At 38.4% G+C, this 25,508-nt stretch overlaps 1 protein-coding gene across 1 annotated transcript in view; it reads right to left on the reverse strand.

Moving 5' to 3' along the window:
* LOC115242721 (growth factor receptor-bound protein 14-like) overlaps positions 1–25,508 on the reverse strand; it is a 325,508-nt gene that overhangs the window by 266,531 nt on the left and 33,469 nt on the right. The window contains exon 2 of the mRNA XM_029819228.1: positions 2,132–2,385. Within this exon, the coding sequence (XP_029675088.1) occupies positions 2,132–2,375 (244 nt within the window). The 5' untranslated portion in view covers positions 2,376–2,385. The remainder of the gene's footprint in view (positions 1–2,131; positions 2,386–25,508) is intronic.

Here is a 25,508-nt window from a genome sequence, read left to right on the forward strand (position 1 = left end):
TTATCGAATTAAATTCTTTTCTCATTGAATTAAACTCGAATCATTCTCGAAATCGATGTGATTAAAAGTTATCAATAAAATTTTTTTATCGATATGAGCCTAATAGTGTGTTGCAATCATCACGATGATGATTGTGAAAGATGATAGTGACAACCTCCGATAAAGGCATGAGTAACGATGAAGATATGATCGAAGAGTAAAACGACAACCTGCCTGTAATTTCATTTTTCAGTGGATTGATATAAACTTTGACGATATGCCCGTGATTTGTGATTTATTAGAGTGATAAAAAAAGATACGCCGAATGTCTTTGCTTCAGAATTCTTATCTTATCTCAATTTGACTTCTGGTGCCTTTATTGTATCTTTGTGTCTTTAGCGTTCTATAACTTGCGATGTTAAATATGATAATATCAGAATTTAAATCACTGATTATTTACGAAAGCCACATGCTCATCTCGATATATATGTACATATAAAAATACAATTGAAAAATAAAAAAAATTTAATCTTGAATATTTAATATATCATACGAGATTATTAATATTTGTATAAAAACATATATGTATATATTCATAAGCTGCTACGAACTTTTCTTTATACAAGATATTAATTTTCATATAAACTATGTACAATTCCTTTTGTAAAATATATAAGTAGAAAAAAGAAAAATATTATATATAGAAATCGATTAAAAATATGGAAAATTTAATAAGTATACTTTTATTTTAGACTATCTAAAAATTCGTCTTTCTCTGAATAAAAGCTTTCAAAAATAATAATATACACATTGTATATATACAGATAATATACAAAAGATATAGAGTTGGTTTTTAGATAAAAAAGATAAATATATAAGGCGCATTCTTATCGCTACGACGTCGTGCAGGATATAAATAAAAAAAAAAAAAATGTAATCTGCTCGTGCACATCCATCACAACTCGAATCTATAGAATTTAATAATTTGAATAACAGCTATTACAAATATAAGCGCACGTGTCAGTAAAGCGTGACTTACCGCTTTTTGTTGATTTAAGCAAAGATTAAATATCACCATTCAAGAACTATACGATCGTCTTATCACGTTTCCGTGAATGGCGGCGGAGTTATCATTCGTCGCGAGGAGAAGCTCGTTAAATAAATTAATATTCTTTATATTTCCGTAGTTTGAAAATTACATAAATAGAGGTTTATAAGGTTGTATAAAAAAAATTAATAAATATATATAATCCAAATGCAGAGAGATATATACGAAAGGAGGAAACTCGGATAGAAAATGCATCTTACCTCAGATGGGCAATATATCCAAAGCTACACTGCAAACACATGTATAAATGGCATAATATTCACAAGAAGGAGTGGATTAGTAAAAACAAACCTTGATCACAACAACGTTCGACATGTAAGAAACATTGATTAGTGAACATTAATTAGTTACAGATACATTCTCGGAAGAACATCCGTCGCGAATGTCAATGAATCCGAGATGCTTTCCGCATCGTTGCTTATAAGCATATAAAATTTATATATCAAGTCAGAGAGATAAACTCAAAACAGGAGAGCTTATCATCACAATAGCGTCAAAAAAAAAGAACTTATCAGACTTGCTCGTTAAAGCTGCGATGTGTTTCGATCGCACGATCAGTGTATCGAGTATCGACGATAATTAAGTGCAACATCTCGTGTCGTAATAATTATCGGGAAAGTGATCATTATTTGTTAAGCTGTCTCGTGCGTAATGTCCGCGATGGTATGCGATCGTTCGTTCTTCGACACCCGATAAGCGCGACGCGAAATATAAGATTGGAGCAATTCGATACGATGGAAATCGATTTCGCGTCGAGAATCACGGTAGACTAAGCATCCGTCTCTTATTTCGAGTTATCGCGTTTACGATCGTTTAAAGATCGAAAAAAGATTTTTAGAAGCGAATGCATTGCCAGATACGTCGTTTGATAACGCATCGCGATCAAAGTCACTTGGCGGCAAAAAAATTTTTCTCCCTCTTCTCATTATTATTATTATTATTATCATTATCGTCGCTACCGTTATCATTCCTCACATTGATTGATCGTTATACGGACACAGGTGTAGAGTTTGCTTAATAGAAAAATGCGCGGGTCAGACTTACTGAAAATCCTCGATAACCAGTTCTGAAAGGAACTGCAACAATCGATGTAATCGATAATGTCGTCAAAATCCGGCAGTAGCACGGCATTTTGATCCTTCCCGCGCTTTCTCGAATCATCATCGATACGGGGTTGATGGTAGGGATGGATCTCCGATCGATCCGGACACTCCAGATTCGGGCTCTCTGTCGGGTCCTCTTCGATGGCGCTCGTTAGCAAGGAAGCATCAGCTGAGTCTCCTGCCATACCGACGGCACTGAAATCAGACGGTTCAGCGATGGTTACAACGAAATTACGAAAGCGAATCTACGAGCGGATAACGATAACCGCGTGTGTTTTTGATAATCGCTACGCTAATCGATGTATTTAATTTTCTCTCGCATTGAAAATGTCGACAGAACGTGTGATAAGTTGATAAATTAAGCATAAATCTTAACAAATTAAGCTGAATGTCACAATACGTCGAGATAATACACAAAGTAGTGATGAATAAATAATCGGAAATTTATCGCTTTTATTACGTAAAACTGCTGAAGAGATTCCGACATATATATTCTCGGTATTTTGATGAAGCTTAAATGAGTTGATGAATACATCAATGAGAGATATCATACGTCAAAACATTGACAAAAGCATGAAAATTTCATAGACTGTTCTACTATTTCTTCTGAGTATCTGTGCAAAACCTGAGCACAATTCTCTTAACGGTTTGGAAATTATTTAAGTTTAAAGTTAGTATTGATTCTTATGGAAAATCCAAACGTTCACTTATATTCCTTCATGCATTTCCGAGTGGAGAGGTATCCTATTTTGCACGTACACACCGCAAAACCCTTATATTAAGCAAATATATAATTATTATGGCCGGTATGCCAGGACGGTCCGGCATCCTCTTAACGGTTTGGAAATTATTTAAGTTTAAAGTTAGAATTAATTCTTATGGAAAATCGCCTAGTATTTATTGATAAATTTGACAAGGAAGAAACATTGCCAACGATAATAAAACTTTCACATATATTTAAAAAACTCTAATAAATATTTGTGCAAAGTTTTTCTTTGTCTCTTGTAATTAATTTCAGGAGGTATTCACGATTAAAAGTTTCTGTCATAAATTAGGAAAAATATTTTCTTTTACGAAGACGTTAAAATATTATTTTGTGATATTTTAATTCTTTTTATATTTCGGATTTATTTATTTGATTTTTGAAACAGTATAAACATAAGAAATGTTTTTGTGTTTTTTTTTTATTTTGGCAGTTTTTTGTTACTATTGTACAGCCAAAACATCCTTAACATAATTCTACGAAGTAAGATGATGAACGGACATCTCGTTGCGCGTTATCATCTATCGCATTTAACGCGCGATAACCCAGATTGCGGCATGTACAAAGCGGGTTATTGCGTCGCGCAAAAAATTATCCTTATCGCTGATATTACGGAACCCGCGCGCGAAGATAAATATCGCGCGATAAACTCCGACCCCGACGGACAACGACGATGACGGTTTTACTATCGACGCGTAATCAATCGACGGGCTCCCCCGGTTATCGGTTCACGGTACGCATTTACGGGTACAAGAGCATCTCCAGAGAAGCCGGCGGCTCCGAGCACTGTTTTATCAAAGGCGGCGAAAACCGCGCGCGCGGTCGCGGTAGCTGCAGTTGCCGCCGCGGACAAGGACGTTCGCCAAGACGAAGACGCCCCCGCTTGTTCTCAAAGGAGTGGACCCACCGCGGGCTCCTGACAAAGGGCAGCACGGGTTTTCGTCATCCGCACGACGACGACGACGAGTCGGGAAAGGAGGTATCGATCCGACCGTGCCGGGCTCAATAATTCCAGCAAGGGTCCCTCTCTTGGTCCTTTAACGCGAGAATGCAATTTGTTAGCTCCTGCGCGATGCACAGAGTGCCCACCGCTTTTCTCTTCCTTAGGGTGCCTTTACATGGCAGCGTCAAGCGTCAAGCGTCGAGCGTTAAGCGTCTGCGCAGAATATTGTTGCCCAGAATTATATTTCATTTATTTTATTATATAACGGATGTGTGTGTGTGTGTGTGTGTTATTATTAATCAAAGATATATTATGAAACGTTACTACTCTGGCAATGTAAATTAAAATTAAATTAAAATACAAATGCGGCAAAAGATTTTGGATGGTTGAAATATTCAAATAAATAAGACACAAAAAGGGATTCACAAATGACAAAACGACACAGTTTGAAAAACTATTGTTAAAAGTAGGAAATGATTTAAAGGAGCAGTATGTTATAAACATGCAGGAAAAAAAATGAAAATTATATCCCATAATCCTTCCCATACAGCACAGAACGTTGCAGCAACATTGCAACATTGTAGTAACATTGCGGCAATGTTATAATGTTGCTGCAATGTTGCTACAACGTTCTGTGCTGTATGGGTTGATTAGATTTTAATATTTTGCTGGGGGATAGTAACGTTTTATACATATTTTGTTTAATAATAATAATATCTATTGTGTATAATGTAAATAAATATCAATTTTCAGTATTAGTAATGTGTATCAGAACATAATTTTTTTATCTCGACCGAATTCATATTACTCATCATGCTATTAGCCGCAAGAAGCTGGAATCTATCTCATTTAGATTCCTGCGCAATGATTTCTGCGCAGACGCTCGATGCTCGATGCTGCCATGTAATGGCACCTTTATATCTGTCGTTCACACACGAACGCGACGATTCGATCTCTCTTTTGGGCTCTCTGTCCTCCTCCTCTTTAAGAGCCTTGATCCTATCGTTAATTCTGGAGATAAGCGCGAAGATGAGATCGACTTTTGGCACCGCTGATGCTCCGACTATAAAGATTAGATTCGATAGTGACATATTGATGTCGATTATTAACCGTATCGCGTACATAGAAATGTGAGATTATTTTTCACGAGCAAGCAACAGATGCTACGGCGAAAAAATTATTCAACGTATAAAATTAATCACGTATTGAATTTTTCGTACTTGAAAGAGAACCGTTTCACTTTAGCGGAATATTTAAGGATCTGTGAACTCGATATTTGCGATCAGCTGTGCCAGGAATCGTAAATATTCGCCTGCGCTAACTTTACGGCTATTATCGCCGCTCTCGTTGGAAACCTATCCTTCCTTGAAATATTATTCGTACCGATAGAGAGAGAGAGAGAGAGAGAGAGAGAGAGAGAGAGAGAGAGAAAGAGACAAAAACTCGTGTCGCTCGCATCGATCGACTCTCCTGTGATTAAATAAATCCGATATCAATAATGATACGGTGGTGATAATGGGACGATTTCACGACTCGTTGCATGTAAGTCGCGCCTCCGAACAAACGCGGGACTTCACAATTTTTTAATCCACGGTTGAAATATCTAGAAATACACGCCCCAGAAATTTCTCCGATATATAACTGGTCCTACATTTTACTACCGTACAATAGCTGACAATTTTGACTTATACGTTTAATCGATTTGACTCTTCATCTGAAGCTACGAAAACCGAGAATTCACTTTACATGTACGCGACGAACATGGTGTTATCGTTCTTTCAGGCGTTAAGGAACGATGATATTAACGATAATACCTACGATAATATCTAACGAACTTGTCGTCCGATCGTATGGGCCATCATGGTCCGAACGAGGGCGAGATATCAGAAAGGACAAGTGGTCGTAATACAAGGGGAGAAACGAGTTTCATACTAGCCAGAAGTTTCCCCGAGATTGCCAGTTACAAGAATAGTACCTCCGGTTTATCCTAGCGCCATCCCCCTCCGAAAACCGATATCTCGTCCGGAGCAAAGTTCGAATAAGTTGGTGGAAACGCAGGAAACGCAGAGGAAAAAGTTGATACCGCGAAATCGATATGGATGCTGCTTGTTTTCTCGAAACAGGTGTCACCAATTTCGCGATGAATAAAATCGATTACCTATACTTGTATTCATCTTAATCTTTCATTACTGTTTCGTGCCATTTTTTATCGCAATTTTTTTTATAACATGTATATATATAAAATAAAATCGCATATAATATGTATATATATATAAAATAAAATCGATTATCTATACTTGTATCCATNNNNTATATATATATATAGTTATAAAATTTTTTGTTATATACATCATCTGTGAATTTTTTGCGAATGCAACATGTCAATTAGTTGTTATTGAATTGGCGGAGCGAGTTTATATTTCGCTGTTATTACGCCACCTGTCAAAACTTTAATTTCCGTAAGAGCGTTGTCTCTTCCATGCTGCGGCGTTTACGTACGTTGACACGAGCTCGCTTGACGCCCAACGACGTTGAGGGACGTGTACGCCTTCGGCCTTTTCCCGCCTTTTATTTCAACGACAAAAAAGAACGATAGCATTATTTGTGCGCGTCGACGCGATATCGGGGGGCTCGCAAAAATTTCCTACAATAATTCGTATTTTTCGGTAAATCGTAGACAAAGATTCGATTGTCACGATAATCAATCGTCATAAATGTGACGATATAAAACACAAAATACGTCTCTCTTTTTAATCTTTTCAAATCCAAATCGCTATTTTCCTAAAAAGAGATTTGTATTTTTTGTTACAAGACAAATAAAGAATTGTTGAAAATTTCTCGCACGTATAGAATTCTGAATTTTGAAATGTTTATTTATTGTATAAATTACTTTCGGAACGAATCGTATATATAACAGTAGTAATAAAATACTTCGAACAAATGAAGAGAAGATCGAAAAAGTCTCGGACAACCTGTTCGAGTTTTCGTTTAGTGCTCGGACGAATAGGGCTGGTCCGAAGTTAAAACTGGCCGAAAGTTTTCTTCGGGATGACTCGGACAGGGAGAGGACAAAGAAGGAGAAGGAGAGAGAAAAGTAGCACTCTCTCGACTTTACGCGGTAACGCCGATCCGGGAGCCAAGAGTTACGCGAAACGGATAGTTCAGCGAGATATGTACCCCGCATCGTTTATCGACATTTACCGGCGAAAGAGAAGGTAAATTACGCGCGGGCGTATTTCTCGTTCGTTACACGAGCGCGGTAAAATTACGACAATATTTTGCTTTCGAGTACGGTGTTTGCGTTCAACAATCCATTGAGCGCTCGATAATGGATGCAGGCATATATTTTTTATTGAAAATTGCAACCAAAATATTTTCCAGCGAAATCCAATCTTATCGATATCATTTTGTAATTGTGATTACCGAGTTTAATCAGTTTTGCGAAGGGATAATAATAAAAAAAAAAAAAAATGATAAGAAACGTGAAGGCGTGTTTTTTTATTGAAAATTGGAACGAAAATATTTTCTAGCGAAAAATCCAATCTTATCGATATTATTTTATAATTGTAATTATACCGGGTTTAATCAGTTCTGCGAGGGCATAATAAAAAAAAAAAAAAAATGACAAGTAACGAAGGAAAAATGTCGCGTGCGCTTTATCGATGTTTTTGACCGCGGCCACCGACATATGATCGATTCCTCGCGATTCTTAATGCAAAACCACATTGATCGGCCTGTCGCCACCTATTTTTCTACACGGTGATAAATGCGCTCACAATCTGTCCTGATCATCAATCTTATCTTCACCAAGTTTTTTCTTCGAAGATTAAAAATATAACATCCGGAATGACTAATGTGACGCGCGCGACATGTGTATGCGTTGAAAATAACAGGACCATCGAACATCTTATGAAAGTATTTGAAAAATATTTGAAATATTTGAAAAACACGTATGTATTTCTTTCTGTCACGCAAAAAAGAAATCTGCAAGGACGAAAATAAAACAGTGTTTTAATTGTTTGCATATTTTGTTATCTCTCTTTTTGCTATATACATATATAAAAATATATATAAAATGTTTTTCTTTTTATTATAAATTTGGACTTTATCGGTCGTCTACTCTTTTACCCTGTTAAAATCTCGATTGACAATTTGTCGTGTATTGATTATACAGTTTCTTTATTTCCAATCTATATCAGACTGTATAATTGACGAAATTATTCATCAAAGTAATAAGGAAAAAAATCGCAGCAATGAAAGACTGCTCAGTAACTTTATCGCGCGCGAGGTAATCCTCACAAAGAATTCGTTGTACTTCTTTTTTTCCCCGCACACACATATTGCCGCTGCTGTCGGCCGTCACGTTTGAAAGCCCTCTCGCACGCGGGGATTATAAATTCGGCGGTGGAAACTATCGCCGGCGATACAGGAACGCGCAACCTGTATATGAACATTCCGGCGGCGATCGACTTTACGAAGCCAATTTCGCCTGGTAACGTTCAAGCGAGGTTGTAGCCTCGGGAAAATTCACCCCGCCTCCCTTTTTTTTTGTCTCGCTCTCTCTCTTTTTCAAGTCGCCATCTCTTATCCAGGGTTTGAATCCTTTATTCGCGCGGCGCGTTGGTGTCTCCTCTCTTCCTCTATTATTGCGGAAATCCCCGTTGAAACGCGCGTAAAAAGGCCGTTCGGAGTAGGGTGACAAATGGTCATACGCGCAAACACTGGATCCCCGAGATTGCGCGGGAAATGTATCGAATGTTTGCCGCTTCTAACTCATTCATGTAATCCTGCTCGATTCTCTCTCTCTCTCTCTCTTTTTATCTTTCTGTAAGATTTTTTTCACTTTTCGACAGCCTGCGTTTCCGACCGACTTAACGATTTGCCGGGAAATGACTTTTAATTGTTGTAAACGGATTTGTAATAAGTCGTATCCACATAACGTAATCGTATTATTCATTTAATTGCACAGGTGTGAATCTTATCTAATTGTCTGCAGTCGTATAGATTCACATTAGGATTGCACGAGATATCAAGATTAATCTTGATGTTGTCTTGTCTTGTCTCAAAATTCGAGACAAAATTTTTAATTAGTTATCAAGACAATACCAAGACTAAGTATATTTATGCAAATTTGATGAGAAAAAATCACTATATTATACAGACTTAAAGAATTTTATTTAATAAATAAAAAACAGTTATATTAACAAATTTGGAAACAATCAATACAATAAACAATATTAAATTTTACATAATTATATTTAGCTACACAAAACTTCGCGCGCGCTTGTGTGCAGTGTTTTGGGAAGTAAACGATGATATAAATAGTAATAATTATCTCAAATTATATATTATAAAGATTATACAGAGTGTCCCAGAATTAGACCGACAAACTTGGTTATAAAGGACATCAAAACAAGCCAATTTTACCAATAAACCCGTGTCCGCAAATGAATCGTTTTGGCGCTAGAGAATCAAAGACTAACAAGGGAATCTCGCGAACCCGAAAATTCTGATTTTGATGAAACTTTACATACATGTAACAGAGGTGGGGGGGGGGGGGGGGGTAAATAGATGAATTAAAAAATTTTCCCAAAAGCGATTGTAAAGTGAAATCACCCCTCATATGTAGAGCGGTTTCTTGCTTTTTTCGATATATTTCGAAAATTATTCGAGATATCAAAAAATGTTTTATACAAAAGTTTCATGGTAAAAATACATCTATTTAACCACATTAATAAAATACTGAGAAAATAATTTTTTTCGAAAATTTTTGCTCTTGTTGATCTTTGATTATCTGGTTTATTGATAAAATTGACTTGTTTTGGTGTCCTTTATAACCATTTGAAGTTTGTCGGTCTAATTCTGGGACACCCTGTATTGTTAAATATTATATTAATGATTGTTCAATATTGGATAAAAATTGTTAATAAAATCAAGACGAGACAAGACTTTTGCTACCAAGATTCACTCAAGATCAAGATTCAAGTTTCTGAAAATTTTCAATACCAATACAATATTTTTAATATAATCTTGTCTTGAGTTTTGTGCAACCCTAATTCACATCCACGAATAATCGCAATATAACGCGATCGATCGATCGCGCGTCTCTTGTGTGACGTGTCCTCGGCAAACATGCTCTCTTTCTTTCTCCCTCGCGATCCGCAGTCAATTTCCCCGGGTACACAATATCGGCACCAAAGCTGCCAATCCGAAACGCGAAATCGGATAGCTTCGAAGACTTCCACTTCCGCACTCGATAACAACCGCGTCTGCGTTTTCTTCGGCGTCCGTTAAAGGTCGCCGTCACATCCTACCCCCATCTCAAGGAACGCCACACGTGACGCGCGATCCTATACAAAGATTCCGAGAGATTCTCACTCTCGATTCGCGGATACATCATCGCTCGTCTTCCTCTTCGAGACGTTAATTCGTCTCGGCCCTCGCTCGGCAATTGAAATAATCGCGCGTTTCATCGGGTCGTGAATCACTCGAGCCCGTTTCCTCACGTGGCCCGTATATTAACTCCAAGGGGTTTCCCCCACGCTGGCTGGCGGGACGCGAAGATACGGCAGAATTTACCGGCGCCGACGAGTCTGACATGCGGGAAATCTCCCGCGTGTGTATGTGTGTGTGTTTCATGGGAAAGCATGCGGCTAATAAAAGTCCCGGTGTTTATGCCTAACCTAGCCCAATGCGCGCGCCCACCATGCGCAGAAATTCCGACCTTGACACTGGTACCAGCCCCCTTCCGAAAACATTATTGTCCTTGTGGTCGTAACTATCGCGCTGTCAGCGCTGATACTAAATTCTCCCACATCCGCTCTATATAAAGCGTGAGATGAAATTAACACATCATTTTGTCTTCTTAAAATTTTTATAGGAAATTATTTTATTTTTATTATTATTTTTCTTTATTTATTTTATTTTTTTATTATTTAATTCCTATTGAAATTTTTACGACAATCAATGTATACGACTTGCACGTATATATTCTTTAATAATTTTAGAATCTATTATATGGTTTATTATCGTATATGTCATTGTGTTATTTTCTATTCTTTACAATTTTTATATTCTTTACAATTTTTTATGTTTTCTCCCATTTTTCTCGAACCTTAGCATTCTTATTTTACGTTTATCTCGCTCGCTGTGTTGTGTCGGTCATAATCGTGTGCATTGGACCATCACGTACGTATCTCTATACTCGGCCACGTGTATGCGTATACATGCTGATAACATTTAGGAACCCGGCCAAATAGCACACTGTGTATAATCCATGTCATATTTTGAACGGCGACAGATTAACGCGGCTAGAGCTCATCCAAAATCGAAGGCGTTCATTCTCGAAGCAGATTTATTTCGAACGGTTCAAAGATGTTCTCAATATTGTGGCGGGAATAGAGGTATACATAAATGTCGTTTCGACATTTTTGTGGCTTGTAAATTTACGGACATGACTCGACTCGACTCGATCTCGAAACAGAAAAAAAAAAAATAGATAGCCTGAGAGAGTGTGTATGCGTGTGTGCAAAAAATTCGATAGTTTTGATCACAGTACCAGTTTCTCTTCAAACAGTTTAGAATTTTAACATCGATAAAAAAGGTTTCAGCAATTAAAATGCATTAAAATCGCATCTGAGAGAAAAAAAAAAGAAACGGGCTAAATTCACAGTCGACATCAAAATGGATCATTTTTCGCTTCCTTTCCATGAACGTCGAATTATAAATGAGTCGAATCGTTAAAGAATAAATATCTGCAGAGGTTTTAACACCGCAACCTCTCGTGATCGCTCGCATTTCTATCCCGCACGAATAAACCGGATTCGATTTTTGTCTTGCCTTGATTTTTACGAGAGCGTGATGTAATCCGGAACAGCTACACGAAAGGATGCGTATATATTCGTGACAGTCCGCGGCATGAAAGGCAACCGTGCTCGGTTCGATTAATCTATATAACGAGCCACGAGAGCTTCAATTTTATAACACGTTTATAATACTGGGTGTAGAATCTAGACTATACTCTCATGCGCTCATAATATATTCGCGTCACGTCGCCGCACTGGCGTGACTTTAATTATCGCGTACGACACTTATTAACGGTGAATTTCATTTTCTCAAACTACAGCTATGACGCGCTCATAATTAATGCCAAGTCGATTTACCCGAGATCGTACTCGTATTACACGAGTTTCCACCTCTCCTCTCCTCTCACGTCGAACCGCGATATGGATAATGAGGCACAAAAATCATTTCTAAAAATTGCGCACACAAGTAATTGATTTAATTATATATTATCTTTTTATCTCTCTCTCTCTCTCTCTCTCTTTTCAAATAACTCTCTTTTTAATTTTCTTTTTTTGTAATATGTATAGTGGGTTTTTTTTTACACGTCAATTTTACTTGTCTCGACTAAAAATAGATTAGGGTTGGATTCTGATTGAAATAGGTATAGGAATGGTGCCAGGCACGTCAATTTCGCTAATTTCAGATATATGTACGCGAATGCACGAGACGCTCACCGCGCCCGTAGTCTCGAGCCTGCGGTATCGATAGGGTGTCCTAGGTTTCCCGCGCATTTCTCCGTGCACGAATTTCCGGGCTGGTTCGATAAAAACCATCTCATGGCTCTTCAATTATGAGCAATTGAATAATTTAATATTGAGAAGATTGCGCGAGGTCAGTTTTGTAAATTGAATAAAGTATGAATTGTCATCATTAAATTTCAATTTGGCTATTTTACATTGTGATAGAATTTTAATATCTAATATTAAGATATTTGTGAGAACTTACACTGTTGGATAATTTATGTTTTCTTGTTAAAAAATATGCCGGTTAAAATTTTTGTGTTAAATATTTAACACATTCTTGTATTAATTTATAACATATTACTATTGTGTTAATTAAATTCAAATATTAAATTATTAAAACAACTGAAAAAAAAAAGTGTAAAAATAATACAATATGTATGTATTTTTAATTTTACACAGTATATATGTTCCGTATTATTAGTGATAAGATTTATTATTTTTATCTGTTAAAATTTAAAGAAAAAAATTGATTTTAAAAGTTGATTTTATCTTGTTAAAAAATATGCCGGTTAAAATTTTTGTGTTAAAAATTTAACACATTCTTGTATTAATTTAACATATTACTATTGTGTTAATTAAATTCTAATATTAAATTATTAAAACAACTGAAAAAAAAAAGTGTAAAAATAATACAATATGTATGTATTTTTAATTTTACACAGTATATATGTTCCGTATTATTAGTGATAAGATTTATTATTTTTATCTGTTAAAATTTAAAGAAAAAAATTGATTTTAAAAGTTGATTTTATTCTATAATAGTCAATAACTTTTTTTCCAAGTTCATTCTATTATTAAAAATATATTGATTTTACACAAAATTTATTTAAAATTTCTATGAAGTTTGCATGCATTTTTTGTGTTGAAATATTATGTATACTTGTAATATATTATGTTAATATTAAAATAGTATTAGTGTCATCATTATATATTATGTTAAATTAATACAAAAATTTCTGTGGGTCGTTCGGGACATGTATGTTAAATTTAACCCAAATTTTCCAACTGTAGAATTATTTGTGAGAACTTAATTAATACAAGCTCGTTAGAGAAAGAAGATAATATACACGATTCAAATTATCGCTAAAAGGAAATCGGCATCAAATTGATTCGTGAATGAACGGGACACCTTGTGTATACCGGGCGTGCGCCGCAATTCCGAAATTCCCAATCCCTCCCCGGGCGAGGCAAACCCCGGCGAGCGAAGCGCGTAAATGCGAAACGAGTTCTTGAGTGCAAGTTAAGCCGCGGGCTTATGCGCTTATTTAGCCAATTATGCTTCGGCTCGCAACATCCGGCGAGCGGTTGTTCGCGGTTCGAATTCAGTTTGGCCGAGAGGAGCCGTAACAATGTCTCTTTGTTATCGAGCGCGTTTTAAACCGACGTTGTAAACGGCTTCTCTTCGAAATCCTCGCGACAAAACTAGGGGCAAAAACCTATAACGTAAATTAATTTAAACTGGAAAAATAAAATTTTTAATTATAAAAAAAGTAGAGATTATAAAGTGTATAAATTATATACGCTTTCACTCGTATAAAATATAGGATTATTTTACTTCTTTCGATTTATTCCTCTTAATTTCTTTGCGGTCCTAAAAAGCCTCGTTTGGCCGCGATTGAAGTCACCGCAATCAAAACTGTCGGACAAGCGACCATCACAAGCCGGCTCGTTTAAATGATATCACGCTCGTAATGAGAAAAATTAAAGCGATTGAGAGAATAAAAGGGGGAGAACGAGATTAAAGCGGGGAGGGAAAAGTTGAAGGGGCAGGGGGCGGAGAGTAAACGGGAGGGAGGGGAGGACATTTGATTCCGCTCTTTCTCAATGAGTTTTCTTCGACGACGTCCTACCCACTTCGTAACTCGAGATAAACTTTTGGCAGGTACATGGGAAAAACGATATAGCGCGAGCGTTTCTCTCCGCGCTCTCTGTACGCTACATCGTCGAGTACACTCGACTGTTATTTCAGACTCTCGTCGTCCTCCTCCTCCTCCACCTCCTCCTCTACCTCCTCCATCTCCTCTATGTTTCACCCTTCTCCCTAGTTTGAGTTCGTACTCAGATAGCGTCCCGCGATGGCAGGCGGTATCGTCTTCTCTGGCGAGCGAGTGAGCGAGCGCGAGATGAAGTTTATGGAAATGGTCAACATTATTTTTCCGTATATGCGTGCACGGCATCCAGTCGCTTGTTGGCTGCAACCGCCGCTCACCATAAACAATACGAAGCCAGACGATATGTCTCCAACGGCGACAATACACGTATGATGCACTCGTTATATTTTACAGTAAACGGATCGCCTTTGATAGGCGTGTATGCGTAACGTTGTCGGCGTCGGATGTCTCGATCGCGGCTTCGCGATTTTCGTTTAATTAAATTTTCCTTTCTTCAAGATAATGATGAGCCATGTAAAAATAGACTTTTTTTATTAAAATATTACATTTTGTTTTCCTTGCTTGATAAACTGTGATAAATTGTAAACATGATTATAAAAAAATCGAGATTATTCGTGAACTGGCGAACTCAATTATTTTTAATTATTTATAAATTTATTATTATTTATTTATCATTAATTATTTTTTATTAAATAATTTTAAATATAATCTATTGAAGTTTATATTTAAATCGGGCACGAACTTATGCAATCACCTGATATTAACAAATTGCGACAAATGATGAAATACGAAATATTCTCTCGCGTATCTCTCTTTCTCTTATCATTTATATTTGAAATTTGCTGCTTCGACAATGTCGATCTGACGGGGAAAGAACGTCGGAGCGCGATATGATATGATATCATCGTCCGCTTAAAATTTCCCTAACAAGGTACGATTTCGTCCGTTGTACCAGCTTCCCCCGTACCATTGTTTCTCCGGATATTCATTGTTCCGTCCGCGAGAACCATGGCGGAAGTAGCTGCGGCGATGTCAGGGAACGACCGAGGGCTCTCTCATTACCACCCTCTCCTTCTCCTCCTTCTCCTTCCTTCTCTCCGCCACGCTGGATGTCGCATTAGCATGCGCAAAGTTAAGGGCTATCAACGTCGCGACGTCGGAGGAGTTCTTCGTGAACAGTCAGGCCGTCCGCCCGTCACTTCCAATGATTCGCAGTTTACGATGTTTACGAAACGCGAAAGGGCCATCGCCGTCCAACTCGGAGCCCGAGATTCGAGCCGTCGTTTCTCGTCGTCGTTAACGTGCCCCTCATCTCATCCTTCCCCCTCCCCCACCCGCCCCCCCTTTATCCGTTCTGTTTTCCGCGTCGGAGCTCACCGGTCAAGTCGACTTAGCGAAGCGGAGGAACCAACCAGCGCGAGAGACGCTTTAATATTCCGGCGCGTAATCTGACGCAGATGCTGGGAAGTAAGTGCGGGATTTACGGAGTATACACCGCGGGGGCGCAATCTATTCGTAAAATTAACTGCGTTACTCTCTCTCTCTCCCTCCCTCCCTCCCTCGCGCGCGCGTTCTCATGCCTAAGGTCGGAATTTACGAGGCCGAAATAATCGATCGTCCCGCGCGCGCATACACACACACACATACACACATACATACACACACAGAGCCAGGCAGGTGCAGTCGGTATTAATCTTCGAATTTGGTAAATGAAATTTAGTGCCGGGCCCCTTCCAAACAACGGGCCTTCGATATCTCGGAAACGCGCGCGCGCGCGCATGCGCGTCTGGTAAGAATGTTCCTCCCCGCGATTGTTTCGATAATAATTTTTAATACCGCGATGATTAAGCTTCGTTTCCACGATTTGCTAGAAAATTCGCATTACTCACTCTAAGTAGCCCGACTCGACATCGCACACGGGATTGCCTCTCGTGCGGAGTATTTGTCGTTCTCGCTATAGTTTCTCTCTCTCTCTCTCTCTCTCTCTCTCTCTCGATTAAAACATAGAGAGAGAGAGGAGGAGGAAGAGCTCCGAAGGACGGTTTTCCAAAGTCCCGGGATCCGCACCTGGAAAACGCAATTAGCTACGCGTCAAGACAACCCCAAGGCCAGTACGTAGTTGCGGATAGGCTACTGTTTATCTAATGTGCGGATGCCGAGAAGTTAAACGCCCGGCATGCAAATTCTTCGCCCTTGCCTCTCCTGGTTGTTTCTCGTACCTTATGAGACGCCTCAAGGTATTAATCCACTTGGAATTTCTCGCCAAGTCGGACGAGGCTTGGATCGAGCTTACGAATAATGATAACGATAGAAAGTTTGACCATCAATCGCGAGAGATTAACGTTGGCAATCTTTGATCTATTAAGGTGTCTGCAAATCGTCCGCCACGAGTAAACCCGTATTTTACCCGACTATCACAAAATACGCGTTTTTCTCAATTCAATTTTTTTTTCAATTTTAGTACATCAAATACCAAATGTTTACGCCCTCCCATAAAAACTGGCCCATATTATCGGACACCCTGTGCGTTATCGCGGGCAAGGAGCGCGTGCACTTTCCACTGCATTTCTTAAACACCGTTTAAACTCGTAACAAATTTCCCTAGACGTCGGGGCGTGTCGTTCTCCGCAATGTGCTAAAAGTCGTTGCAAATTTAATTTTGAGATTGTTGCGCAAAGTTTATACTCCAGCTGCGTCCATCAGCTGGTAAATTATGCAAACGCATCGTGCGCCTCGCGGAAACACGATATCTCCCTCCCTCCGGCTCCTTGCCTTGAGAGAGGTGGTCGATCTTCGACTTCCGCCGCGCGCGGCGGCAGTCATCTTATAACGAATTCCTCCGCCGAGGAACGAGGTGAGGTCGAGAAAGTTACCTTCCATCCCCGTCCGATATCGACGCGTTCTCGGCGGGGCAAAAGTGATCATAAATTGAGCGCGTTATCCGACGTGCACTCTCGTAAGTGTATGCCGGCGCGGCTCGTTGAATTATGCAAATATATCGGACTTTGACAAACTGCATCTCGACACGTCGACCCTGACGAAGTGAGCGAGCTCGTCCCGCTTCGCGAAAGCACCGAGACAAATCAATCATTGTGTCTGTTTAGCTCGAGAATAAACATACACTATTGAAAAATTTAGCTTAAATTTAACATATATTTTGGTTTAATTTTTGGGTTAATTTAACATAATATTTGTTAAATAGTGACACTAATACTATGTTAATATTTCAACGCAAAATGAATGCAAACTTTATAATAATTTGAAATAAATTTTGTGTAAAATCAACGTATTTTTAATAATAAAATAAACTTAGAAAATAGTTATTAACTATTGACTAATTATTTACTAGTATTTATTGACTAATTATTGACTATTACAGAATAAAATCAACATTTTTTCCTGTAAATTTTAACAGATAAATCCTGTCACACTTTTTCAGTTGTTTTAATAATTTAACATTTGAGTTTAATTAATACAACAGCAATAAATTAAATCAACAATTTTAAACAGCAATAAATTAAAATAATACAAATACTTAAAGGTTCCAAATGGAAAATATAATTAAAGAAAAAAATAGGCAAAGGAACTAGCATAGTAATAAAGTGAAAAATTTTGCAATAAATTAAATTAAAAATTTTAACCGGCATATTTTTTAACAAAAAATTACAAATTTTCCAACAGTGTATCGGTGCTAAATTAGCTGTTGTGTGATAAAGAAAGAAATATCGCGAAAAGTGACAAATGTGCATGGTAATTGCAGGTGATGTATTTAAAAATTCGCGAGAGATCAAAATCACGATTTTCGTGCAGAAAAAGATTAATAGAGAGATAAATGTGTCGATAGATATAAAATATCAAATCTCCGTTGCACTCTGTGCGACGTTAGAGAATAATCGTCGAAAATTTACTGCCGACTTCTCTGCTCGCTTAATACTCTCACGACGACGTGCTCCCGCGGCGTGAGAGCATGATTAGTATGCAAATGAGCCGCGTCTTGACAAACGACGGTCCCGAACGTAGCAAATTATTGCTTGTCTTTGATCCACGCGCCTACGTTACCAACGTTCACGAGACGAGAGACGATAGTGCATGTATATACGCGCGAATACTTTAGCGCCGCGCATAAATACGATTACGAATTTAACGGTCCGTATTTAGCAGATACACATGCAAATTATGCTGACGTGCCACTATAAATTACTCGGCTCCGCGCAGGTAATGCACCTGCTGGAGAGAAGAAAGAGAGAGAGAGAGAGAGATTAAAACATGACACTTGACTGGTTGGCATCTGTCAGACACAAGTGGAAATCGTTGTCGCTCTCGCGAAGTTTTGCTTCGACTTTATTACCTAATGGATACGCGCATAATTATTCGGCGCGAGCGGCAATTATGCAAATGCATCGCGCTTTGACAAACTACTCCTTGGCACTAATGGAGTACCTCTGGCGGCTTAAAGCCTCAATAACCTCGTTCCCTTCGTCGTAGGAGAAGATCGAACGATTTCTCCTCTCCTCGTCGTTGTCGCAGCGAAGACGTCTCGGAAGAGACGTCTCTCTTGCGATTTGCATTTCGCTGCCGCATTCGCCTGTCGCGCGAAACGCAAGGTCGCGACGATATTATACGCGTGGCGTAACCGTTGGCTGCAGTTTCGCTCAAGAAATTGTCCCGCGCGGACCCCGGGGCCGGGGATCACAGCCGAGTGTCGGAGAGGTACACGATAGCGAATATATAAGAGAGCGATGCTTATAAAGTATTCATAAGACCCCGCGCACCGAGCTATAGCCGGTACCGCGGCTTTATACTTTGCAATGTATTTTCGATATATCCGGCCGCCGCTTCGTAACTTACTTGGCACTTTTCGCGAGTTTGATGGAAAACTCGCGTTTTTTGTCGGTAGGTAAGCTTAATCTTCGTACGCGATAATCTTCGCACTAGAGTTGCACGGGATATCAAGACTAGTCTTGATATTGTTTTGTCTTGTCTCGAAATTCGAGACGAGATCAAGAAAAGATTTTTAATTAGTTATCAAAACAATATCATTAAGATTGTCAAGATTATTGGTTTTTAGAAAAAGCTAAGATATGTATATTTGTGTGTAAAATTGTTGGTGTTAAAGTTGTGTGTAAAATGCAAAATGTTGGATGAGAAAAAATCATTATATTATATAGATTTAAACAATTTTATTTAATAAATCAAAATATTTATATTAACAAATCTAAAAACAATCGACATAATAAACAAAATAAACGATGTAAAATTTTATATAATTACTTAGCTACACAAAACTTTGCGTACATGAAATAATAGTGTAAAATTTTACATTGTTTATTTTGTTTATTGTATTGATTGTTTTTAGATTTGTCAATAAATACTTTGATTTATAACAAATATATATATATATATATATATAATATTTGTTATCTTTTTAAATACACACACGCGTGCGTGTGTATGTAGTGTTTTGGGAAGTAAACGAATGACATAAATAGTAATATTAATAAAATTATTTTACATTTAAAAAATTATGTATTATTAAATATTATTTGAAACAATTGTTCAGTATTAGATAAAAATTGTTAATAAAATCAAGACGAGATTTTTGCTACCAAGATTCACTCATGATCGGGACAACATTTAAGTTTCCGAAAATTTTCAATATCAATATTTTTACGAATATTGTCTTGTCTTGAGCCTTGTTGTGTACAACCTTACTTTGCACATTTACTTTTCTTGCGTGTTATTAGCCTGAACTCACTCGACGTAGCGAAAGTTCACGACGCGTCGTGAAAGAAGCGAGATTTCATTTCTACGAAGGGGCGTTGAATTATCGCGATCAAGGAACGATTTATCGATAACGAGTTTAACTGTCCAAGACACTAACGAAGGGTCTCTCTCTCTCTCTCTCTTCTTTTACTAATTTACATACATAAAGTTTCTTTATTTTGTCTCCACTCGCGTCAAGATATATTTTTCCTCCCCTGCTACATCGAAAATTGAACACGTCGAAAATTATACCGATTTCAATCCTTTTATGGCTTTACGGCTCTGCACAAGACCCGGAGTCTTCTGAGAATTCGTGCAACAGGAATATTAATGCGGGCGTGCGTTGCCGCGCGCGCGAAACGGAAGGAACATCCGAGAATCTATTTCCTCGTCTCATGCATGATTCATCCGTTCCACTTTATTGACGTCACGGTTTGATGTCCCGTGAAAGGGGGAAAAAGAAGAAGAAGAAGAAGAAGAAGAAGAGGAGGAAGAAGAAAAGGAAGAAGTTGTTTCTTCGTCGTAATTGAGGCACTTCGACGAATGATTTGTCGAGAGGGAAGAGTTTTTATTGGCTTCGACTGTGAGAAGAGATCTCGTGGGGGCTAATCGGGGTTAACTCGCCTCGACAATTGACGTTGCGTCGTCATCTCTCCCTCACGCGGTTTATGCCACGCGAGCGCGCAGGCATTTACGCCGCGGAGTCACGTAGAACAAACGGCGACGGCGCAACGGCGTACAAATGTCGCGACTTCGCGGAGAACTCGCATTCGGGCATAGACGAAATTACGGTGCTTCGCATAAGCGAATTATTGCGCGGGAGCGTAATTGAAATTCATTACGCGGCTTGCGCGCGTTCCGGTTATTTCACCTCCTATGGCGATGAATCCGCGCGCTACCATCGCGCTTCCATCGCGCTTATGTAATTTGGCGTAAAAGAATTTTGCGACTGGTGTACGCGAAAGAAACCACCAGCAATTAAATAATAAACAATTAATAAAAAAATAGTCGAATGGTGATTCAGAGATTTCAAGCAACAAAAGAGAGAGAGGTTACTGGCTCCCCATTTAATATCGCAATCGAATTTTAGGCCCTTTCCTAAGGATTCGCTAGAGCAAATAAGGCTTTAGGAATCCAACAGAACATTCTGTGTCTTGCAGATAACACTGTTCAACGCCAAGTTATTTGCCTTAAGCTCTATCAAGTCATTTCTGGTAGATTTCTTAGCGCTGATTATGAAATTGGCCGTAAAAATGGCGTATCACGTCAAGTTTTTGGGAAAACCTCAGTCAAATTTACTAAAATAGGCGTTTTTGATACTTTTGCGTGAATTATATTTCTCGATGGAGACGTGCTCCAGAAAGCAGTGACAACTCAAAATAAAGCTCAAGAGTTATACTTTATGAGAAAAATTCCAAAAATCCCAGGCAGGAAAGGTTCTTCTGAAAAAAGTAGTCGAAACATAAAAAACATCTATCACAGTATCTTCTAGTCATATGTCTCTTGAATTGTCCGTTACTAAAATTTTTTAGAAAATCATTCTGATCATGAAAGTTAGTATATATATGTTTGCCTAGTCACGTGTTGAAATTTCAAAATTGAAAATGAAGGATCCAAAATGGCGGATCAAATTTTTGAAAAATCATTTAAATCATGGAAGTGGGTATGTGTAGATTTTTGTGGTCGCTATCACTTAAGAACAAAATTAGAGCAGTTTTACGTTACTTTCGCTATTAAAAAAAAATTTTATTTACGAACAATTGAAGATATATAACTGCAGGACATTGCGATAAATATTTCTTATGTTTTGACCACTTTTTTCAGGAAAATCTTTCCTGCCTGGGACTTCTGGCATTTTTATTATAAAGTATAAGTCTTGAGCTTCATTTTGAGCTGTCACTGCTTTCTAGAACACCCAAAAGATATAACTCACGCAAAAATATCAAAAACATCTATTTTAACAACTTTGACTGAAATTTTCTAAAAATTTTTACGTGATACGCACCATTTTTACGATTAGATTCGTAATCAGCGCTAAAAAATCTAACAGAAATGACTTGAGAGAACTTAAGACAGAAAAAAAGATCTCATTTTCTCGACCAGTGTAATTATTAATTGGTCTTTGCTTTCGCGATTGCTTATTTCAAAGTTGAAATCGCGAGATGCTGTATATCATATAAATTGCTCGCACAAAAATTGTGCCGCCATCAAAGTTGGCAAATTCGACGACGATCTCCATTCTCGATCCATGCGCGCGACTGTCGGCAATTATTTCTCCCTACGTGAAATTTATTCATAACAACATATATATAACACGGCGCGTTCGCTTCTCATACCGCTTCTCGCGTGCATTCCCGAGATGCTCGTCGCGTTTCGGAATGGCTGCTAGTCAGTTCTCACATGCGCCATTGTTCTGCCTCCGCATGCCATCGAAAATCCTCTATTTAGTGGAACGCGAATCCAACCTATCTGGGGAAAAGTCTTCAAGTCAGATAACTTTTGTCTCTCCGCGCGACTTCACCCGACGTGGCGAGCAAAAAGAACTCGAAGCTGAAGCTCGAACAGAATAAACGCTCACGCTACATTATATACATATACAGATACGTCCAAGATTGAAGCGCGCTGTTTAAGTGTGAATATAAAATTTTTACCGGCTCAGTGAGTCGATTGTCGTCTGAAAGGCGTCGGAGCGAGCGAGTTCCGGCATCGACGTTTCCATTTCTCTCGGGACGAAGAAAGATAGCGGGACTCGCCGAATTCGTTCGCTTTCACTTTTTTTTTTTTTTACTGTTTACATTTACACGTTAAAAGACGAGAGATGTCGTTAAAATACGTAAGCAAAGAAAGGGCGAATTTGACGCGAATTTTTTGAATTTTTCATTTCATTTTCGCCTAATATTAATCACACTGTAAAAAAAATTGACTGAAACTTTAAACAAAGTGTCTGCAGCCTTTTTGCAGACACACTGTCTGAATTTTGAGACGAACTCCTCCGAATTTTTAGAAAAACGACTCTGATGATTAAGACAAATTGTCTGAAATTTTTTTCAGACACCCACATCTGAAAATTCGGATAAAAACGTGTCTGAATTTTAAGAAAATTTTTACAGTGCGAATTATATAGGAAATACCCTTAGCAAAAGTCGAAAAAGTGATAACTTTTTGCCTACAAGACATTGATCAAGCGTGACGAAAGTTTTGTTGTCCGACAAATTTGATCAATTGTTTGTACATAGCACGAAGAATTATGGCAGTTGTGAGATTGCGTGTGACCAACATGCGATTTTCGCATAGAAATTTATTCATCGTTCAAAATTTCGCGAAACAGATATAATATTTTTCAAAATTCTATTCGCCTCTTCCTTCTCTTCAAAATTTTGCTCTTTGTAGTTAAATTGCAGCTGTGGAATTCAACTGCGTTTTACTTCATGTTGCTTCATTTTAATAAATCCAAATCCTGAATTTTGGAAAATTAATATTAAAAAAAATATATTTAAAATGTCAAATCCAAGATAAATAATTCAAAGAATTTTCGGCAAGAGTTCCTCGTGAAAATTCTGTATAATATAGAAGACAAAAAAAATTAACTAATAAAACTAAAGTTAACTAAAAATTAACTAATAAATTAAAATTAACTTTAATGAGCCACTACAAACAATTTGATCTTTTAATTTGAGTCATATTAAACGCGCAATAAATGAATGGACGGAAAGAGAACAATACATACGAATATGCTTTTTAACGGGAAAGAGAGAATGCACTCATACGAGATAGAATTCGAGAGCAACAATAACAAGAAAAATATACGGTCGGCCGTGCGGTGAAATATTGTCGGGAACGAGACTGTATACCTCCGACAAAAATTCTAAAGCCCCTTTTGAAGCTAATGGCTCGTACTTTAACGGATTAATGCCAAGGGTTTCGCGCGCGAGATTTGTTTTGGCGCTTTCGGTTTTAGTTAAAGAGCGCCCCCGGCACACCTGTCAGCTCTCTCTCTCTCTCTCTATATATATATATAGTATAGCACATATATACGGGCGCACAAATTGCTCGGATTCTATTCGCTTCTGGAATCGTGGAAAGTTCCTTTCGACTACCCCGGCATCGATGTAGTTTCGACTGTTGTACGTAGCCGAGAGCAACAATGGGACGTATTGTTGTATCGAGCTAAACGTCGAAACTTCTCTTTAAACATCATTATTACATTTACTCGCGCGTTTCGCGCAGATTCCTCTCCCCGAGTCCATCCTTCAGTCTACGAGAACCCCTATCTCTATACCCTCGGAACTTTTCGAAGCGAACTCCCTTTCAAGTAAGCACGAGCGCGACTAACCCATATATTAGCGAGTCGTAAATTTTCCACGATACACGTATAAATAGTTTTCGAAGGTGTTTTCATATTTTCACGTCGAAGAGTACTTGGTATACTCGACTCCGTTCTTTCTTCTATCGGGAATGTTTCGTAAAGTTCTGACCGCCGATAATGGCTCTTCGCGCTTTTCCATCTTTGGAAACACAGTAGTTGAAAGTATTACGGTCGGGCGTTGCATCTCCGGTAAACACTCTCGGCTTCTCGTTCATCCTTGATCCCGGGCATTGTGTGTGCACGGTTGAAAGTGGAATCGAGAATGAACAACCGACCGTTATAAGTGTCTTTGCTTTTCCGTGTCGTCGTATCGTCTAGAGTGCGTTCCGCAACATTTGCAGACCCCACTGAATGATGGCACCAACAGTATTATTTTGTAAATGCGTATATACTATACGCGATATGTATATGATACATATATTAGATGGATGGTCAGTATCGGAAGCGAGTTGCGAGCTAATTTCGCGACAGGAAGCCAAGTTAACTGTTCGACGATGATCGATGTGACAATCTATCAAAACTGCTTCGTCCGAAAATCCTCTCGTCTTTCAAACCGAAGAATTCGGATTCTCGTCAACTCGAATTTCAAAGCGGAAGAATTTGAATCGTTTTAGGGGGAGGGGGAAAAAAGCGGATAAAAAAACACGAAAAAAATTTGGTTTACCTTTTAAAATCAAGCTGTTAAATTAAAAGGAAGGGATCGATCTCGCAGTCACCCGCGTCACTCGCGAGTGCTCGGGGAAATATCTCCACGTCGGTAACAGGCGAACAATACCGAAATCAATTCGCCGGCCGCCGATATTCCCGATATTCCGTATCAATCGTCGCTCCCCGGTATGTGTGTATATACTCAATAGCAGCAGAGCAAGCCGCAACAGATGCCTGATTGTGGTTTCGTGTCACTTACACGTCGGTTAAACTGTGACGGCCTGGGTTATAATTCACGAGATCCCCACCGTGAAAGGTTCTTTATTAACGGCACGATCCCCTCCTATCCCTCCCC

Source organism: Formica exsecta, unplaced genomic scaffold (genome assembly GCF_003651465.1).
Source record: "Formica exsecta isolate Colony F162 unplaced genomic scaffold, ASM365146v1 scaffold62, whole genome shotgun sequence".
Lineage (NCBI taxonomy): Eukaryota > Metazoa > Arthropoda > Insecta > Hymenoptera > Formicidae > Formica > Formica exsecta.